This window comes from Rissa tridactyla, chromosome 3 (genome assembly GCF_028500815.1).
Source record: "Rissa tridactyla isolate bRisTri1 chromosome 3, bRisTri1.patW.cur.20221130, whole genome shotgun sequence".
Lineage (NCBI taxonomy): Eukaryota > Metazoa > Chordata > Aves > Charadriiformes > Laridae > Rissa > Rissa tridactyla.
The window spans coordinates 7,096,636-7,102,635 of record NC_071468.1 but is presented as its reverse complement, the minus strand read 5'-3'; the positions used below and the strand labels follow the sequence as shown (position 1 = coordinate 7,102,635).

At 41.6% G+C, this 6,000-nt stretch overlaps 1 protein-coding gene across 2 annotated transcripts in view; it reads right to left on the bottom strand.

Annotated features, from left to right (window-relative positions):
* Nucleotides 1-1,006: 1,006 nt before the first annotated feature.
* The window catches only part of PCSK2 (proprotein convertase subtilisin/kexin type 2), a 112,455-nt gene continuing 107,461 nt past the window's right edge, over nucleotides 1,007-6,000 (bottom strand). For both annotated transcript variants that reach the window (XM_054196258.1, XM_054196257.1), the window contains one exon: nucleotides 1,007-3,295. In XM_054196258.1, the coding sequence (XP_054052233.1) occupies nucleotides 2,809-3,295 (487 nt within the window). In that variant the 3' untranslated portion in view covers nucleotides 1,007-2,808. The remainder of the gene's footprint in view (nucleotides 3,296-6,000) is intronic.

Here is a 6,000-nt window from a genome sequence, read left to right as displayed (position 1 = left end):
TTGAAGATCTCTATATACACTTAGTTTTATATATACTTATATCAAAACTCGCCATTTCTGTATATCACTCATTATAGTGATCTTTCACTTAATAAATTATGTCAGCATTATGAAAATATGAACAACCATCTAGTTCTTTTGCTGCTTTATAAGATATTTAATGATTGAACAGAGAACTGCAAAATTACATAAATGCAATGGAAAGTCATGTACATGTTCATTTAAGAGTTCCACATGGACTTTTCTTATTCCAAAACTTTTTCCACATTTTAGAGTCCTTCAAAAGCTTCCAGTTACCTCTTTCTTGGAACACACACACACACACACAGTTATGTGCATGCATATGTATTATACATTACATACCATATGTAATCCTATATATATTTATAAGCAAATATATGTAACATACTGTGAATGTACATATCGTATGTAATATATACACAGAGAGAGAGAGATACCACAGGTGTGTTGTATGCATTTAGACATACAGGTGTATGCATAAATATATAAATCTATATATGGCAAATTCTTCCCTCTGATATGTATACGCTGCTTTTTGTGGGATCTGGGTGCCACCCACAGCGCTTGCTGCCGCCAGCGTATTGCATTCGCTTCCAAAGACACAAGCAAACCTGTCCCCAACCCATTTAACTTCAGGGAGTTTTGGCTCAAGCCTCATGAACTCCAGTTCACGCTTTGAAGTAGGCCCCTCTCGTCCTTGGGTTAAGTTTTAAATCACCAAATTAAACACGGTTGGCACTACAATGTACTTGAAGGAATAACCAAGAGCTCTTAAAAAAAAAATCACCTGGGGCCTGCTTTTTCTCCTGCTGATACCTGTTTATCCCAATAAAAATCACCCGGGACCCGATTCTTCCCCTGCTGATGCCTGTTTATCCCAATGTGACTGGATGGTCTGAAGGGGCTGCTGCATGCAACGAGGAACCTGTGAGTAGTGCGAGGCTGTGCGTCTTGGCTTTAGAGTGTAATTCACATAGACTTTGAGTAGGTTGAGCTGTTTATTTTGTCATTTGGATTTGCAAAGGAAAGAACAGGCCTCTTATGGAAAGATAAAAGATGGATGTTCACTAGAAAAAACAGTACAGATTATACATTCTTTAAGTGAAACGTGTCCACCCTATAACTTTTGGGTTACATTTTTAATTTGTTAGATAAATATTTACTTACTGAATGTGTTTCTACCACTATGCACCTGATCAACCAGGACAACTCTTATTAAAATGTTTTAGATTAATACTCTGCATATTAAAAATACATAATAAAATTCTGAAACTAGTCACTGCTAAAAAGTAGATCTTGGACCCTGCAAAGATCCAAAGCACCTGCTTAAAATTTGTATTTGAGTAGGTCCACTGATGGCCTGTAGGTAAGCGAGTGCCTAAATATTTGCAGAATCAAGAGCCTTTATTATTCAAAGGTTAAATTTGGGATCTCACACCTGAGAACATGTAGTGGTTGCTACCATGAGGAATTCCCACTGAGGAGGATGTTGTGTCTTAACGGCAATAGCCAAAGCAGACTCCAAGGGCGAGAGAGACTGACTTTACTCATGTATGAAAAGCGAAGGTAAAGAGCAACGATTACCAACAAATCTGCCCAAACACAGTACATCTTATCTCCCAAGAAGGCCAACTTTGCATGACACATTAATAACTTAGGCATGTTTTCCCCCTTAAAAATACTTATATAACATAAAAGTAACAAATCTCTATTTTTAAAAATGAAATTTGAATAAAAAATTGCTTTGAGACTGAAGCTGCGTACTTCAAATTTCTCCCACAGCAATTTACTGACAGCCAGGTTGTAAACCCCAGAAAACAGGGGGTCTGTGGTTGGAAACACTGACACGGCCTCACCTTACGCTGCTGTAGCACATCTCGGTACAGGGACAAGCAGATGCACTTCTGCACACACGTTGCCAGAAATCCTACAGCTCATTCCCTATGTGCTCGTTCTGCTGTCAGATGGTAAATGGATTTAAATTGCCAAAATTAAAAAAAAACAACCCAGCCAACAAACAAAATTGAAACTTGTGCTTCTAGAATGCCCTGATCCTGTTTGCAAAGCACTTCCCCATGTCACCCGGCTTTGGCATCACTTTGCCTTCTTTATTGCGTGCCTGTTGTCCCATTCTGCGGCTGAAGTGTTAGTGTGGATGTTGTGTAAGTGTATATATTAAAGAAAACTCTCAAAAGAATTGGATTTCTGCAAATTGGATTAGTAAATTTTCTTCATCTCTGGACTATTTCTTTCTGTAGGGTCTAGTGCTACTTTGGTAGAACCCAATGGGGAAAGTCCCACTGAGGACAATAATGCAGAAGGAGCTGTTAGACGTTCAAAGACCTCTCCAGCCAACCTCTTTGTGATTCCCTCTCTCACAATATTTTTTAAAAATGTGCCCATTATCACCAACTGCCAATGTTAAAATTCACTCTTTTTTTTTTTTTTAATACAAACAACATTTACCACAAAAATATGAAGGGAAAAGCCATCAACTTCTCTGCAGGTTATTACCTATTCGTATGACACAAAAGAAAAATCATTTACAGTCACAAACTGTACATAGTATTTGGTGGGGGACGGTATATTTGTGGTTTAGAGTAAAAAAAGGATTGCTTCAGTGGTAATTAAAATAATTATTGACAAGATAGAAGACTTTAAAATCAAGAAAGTGTGATAATTTGGCTACAGAGACGATCATTGTAATATGTCTAACACAGAGGTTTGGATAGTAGAAAGGTGAGTAGAGGGATCTGGGGAAGGAAAGACATGTCATGCAGAACAGCACTAGTTCTTGCTCAGTATACTCTTCAGGCTTCTCTCCACTGCTTCGTCTAACTCTTCTTCCAGCTCTTCCTTCTTGGACATGGCCAGTTTGGACTGATAATCTTTTACTATTTGGTCTATATATGGTGCGCTCTGAGTCCCGTGCAGCATCAGTGTCCACTCCTTCAGCACGCCCCGCTGTGGCAGACTGCCGACAAACCCAATCTCTAGAGCCCAGGTGCCTCGGGGGTCTTCTCCCCAAGTGTGTGTGGTCATGAAAGGCCATTTGTCAAAACCCACCTTGGAGTCGTCATCCCTGGGGCGCCGGCTCAGTAAAATGGACTTTGTTCCCATGGGCGAGGTCATGTTGATGTTGAGGTCTCCTCGCCTAGTAGAATTCACAGTTATAACTGCTTGGACATGTTCAAGGTATCGGACAAAGTTTTCCTTCCCCTCACAAGCATCGGTTGTGAGTGTGAGCAGCAGCTTGCCACTTGGTGGTATCCTTCTGCAGGTCAAAGATAATTAAGCAAATTAAAAGGATATACACAGCATGACATGGCTGATGCTACAACTACTGGGTTTCGGTGCCTCACAGAAAAAAATACTATTTTCCTTATTAATACATGGAGAAGTAAGGAAATAATACTTAGCCAAAAAGAGAAGATTCTCTTTAAAAAAAAAATAAATCAAAACCTTAATTTGAAAATACATTATGAATGTACACCTACACAAAGAGAGAAGGAATACAGCTAAGAGTTACATACTGCTCTTTAAGAAATATTAACATATATTTAATAGTTGCCTTTACATATCACTACTCTATGGGGTAACTGCATAATAATGTGTATATTTAGTAATAGAACCATGAGCAGTCAGTCATGTCAGTCACCTTAAAAGCCGGCAGCAATCGGCTGTCTGGAGTCAGAGAAGCCAGTTGCACAGTTTCAGTGCAGTCACGTCAAAGCCTACATCCTTGTTCTGCTTTGGAAACCAGCACAAACATGGGACTCCCAGTCTCAGCTCATTTGAAAAATGTTTTTCCATGGAAATTGCTACCCTTGAACTGCTCCCCTACAGGAGCACACGCACTGAGGAAAGAAGTTCCATTTGTTAACCAAGTTGCCAAAGTGTTACCCCTTGAAGTCACAAGTTTCTTGGTTATTATAATTCAGTCATTATGAAGGCAAATGCACAATTCACTGAAAGACATGTGTCCCAAGCATTGCCAGACCCACAGATGGAACACAAGCTCAGTCCTGCTCCATTTAATTTGCAAGGACCCTGTCGTCAAATGGAAACCAGATCCCTGTTATCAGCGCAAAGGGCTCCTTTGCTGGAGAGAGTTGGACAACAGAGGATGCATCGCCTGGAAGTTGGCACGCAAGATGAGAAAACCACTTCACATGTGTGCTGGGCAATCCCTCACAGCTGCTAATAGTCTTACCAGGGTTTGTCAACGGGGTGAATTACGCACAAGAGGGAGCAGCATTACACTGGTTGGTGCTCTTGGCTCCCTGCACTCACAGTGTGTTTGCTCCCTACCTGTGAGGCAGCAGCAGCATTTCCAAAGCGTGCCTCTGACGCTGCCAGGAAGAGGCGAGAGCAAGGTGCATCCATGCCCTCCCAGCTCTCACAGAGGAGGCCGGCAGCCACTGACTCGCTTGGGATCCCAGCCCAGGCCCGAGGGCATGGCCCCTGGCCCGGGAGTAGCGCCCTGCTGGCAGCTGGGGCTGCCAAGTGCCTGCCAAACCCCTCGGAGTCAGGATGCGGCTAGCAATTACCAGTTGCCTCAGAAACTGGCCGGCAAACTACACCACAAATGTCAATAAAATTCTCTGCATCTTCACCATCAGCGTGCTGCGAGCAGTGTGACACTTTCCTCTGTCTAAAAGAAATACTTGAAAGACAAGAATTACTGTAATCATTAAAAAAGGGAATAAGTCACAAAAGACTACAGTCAGCTTGTCATTACCTCTTCCAGCGGCTTCTCCCTGACCTAGGTTTTGCAGTACAATAAGGGGAATCCCTTTTAAAGGGCATTGACCACACTGCAGTAATGAATACCTTCATTTCAAAAGAAATGAGTAGCAGCCTTTTCCCTTTGCTAATGAAGTAGTGTGCTCTTCAGAGAGCAGTGAAAGTGTTTCATTCAAGCGTAACTTCCAGGAATTTTCTTCTTGACAGGAGCTCCAGGTATTAGAGCTTAATACATCACTAATTGGCTCAGGCCAGTCTCTGTCGCCCTTTCATAGAGTACTGCCTGCTTGGGAGTACTCGCAGAGTAAAAAGACATTCAGGTCCAGGTCCTCAAGGCATTTAAACACTTACCTTAAACTGAAAAACCTGTGTTAGTCTGAATCTTATGGATGCCTTCAAGCAGAAGCTGGTGTAACATAAATATTGCACAGATAAAATATTTGAACATATAATTATAAACCCCTCAAGATTTATTTTGTATGCCAAAGCACAAGAAAAAGGCACTAGATGAAGCCAGAGGTGAAGGATCATCGTCTCACAGTTGTCACACACTTGCAATTTCTCTTCATGGGAAGCATCGTCCTCAAAGCAATCTGAATACACGTTGTCTCACAGAGATCTCACACAGGAGACAAAGCTTTGTCAAACTGCTTTGTTCCAAGAGTTGTGATAAGTAAGTGCTTTATATCTCCTCCAATAAATGAGAGAGGACACCACAGTGTGAGTCTTTTCTATCTATCAACACCAAAACCCAAAGAAGAGCAGCGTTACCACTCCATCTGCTTTGCAGACAGCTTGACAGCTGCAAACAGCTTTTCTCTCCACCTTCTTAAATGCTGCAGTGCAGAAGTTATCTCGGGTCTATAGAACACACTAGAAATAGTTGCTCTGTTTGCCCCTTTCCTATCAATTCGGATCCAATACTCTCTGCTTCGCTAGACTAATTACTAAAGTCCAGCTGAAATTTCCCCAAAGAAACAAAAAGAAGCAGGGGTGGTGGAAAAAGCCTGACCCAAAAGGAGCAGAAAAGAAGATGGGTCTTCTAAACCCTCACAGTGTGCACAACTGAGATATATGTATATATAAAAAAATATACATTCGCTTTTTCATGAAGTGTTGTACCCAGTTAGAGATGAACAGGGGGAGCTAAGTGCTCTCTAGAAGCACGCTGCTCTGCTGCTGTTCTTCAGCTAATGGACTACGATGTCCTAAATCATCTTTGTGTCTCCCTGA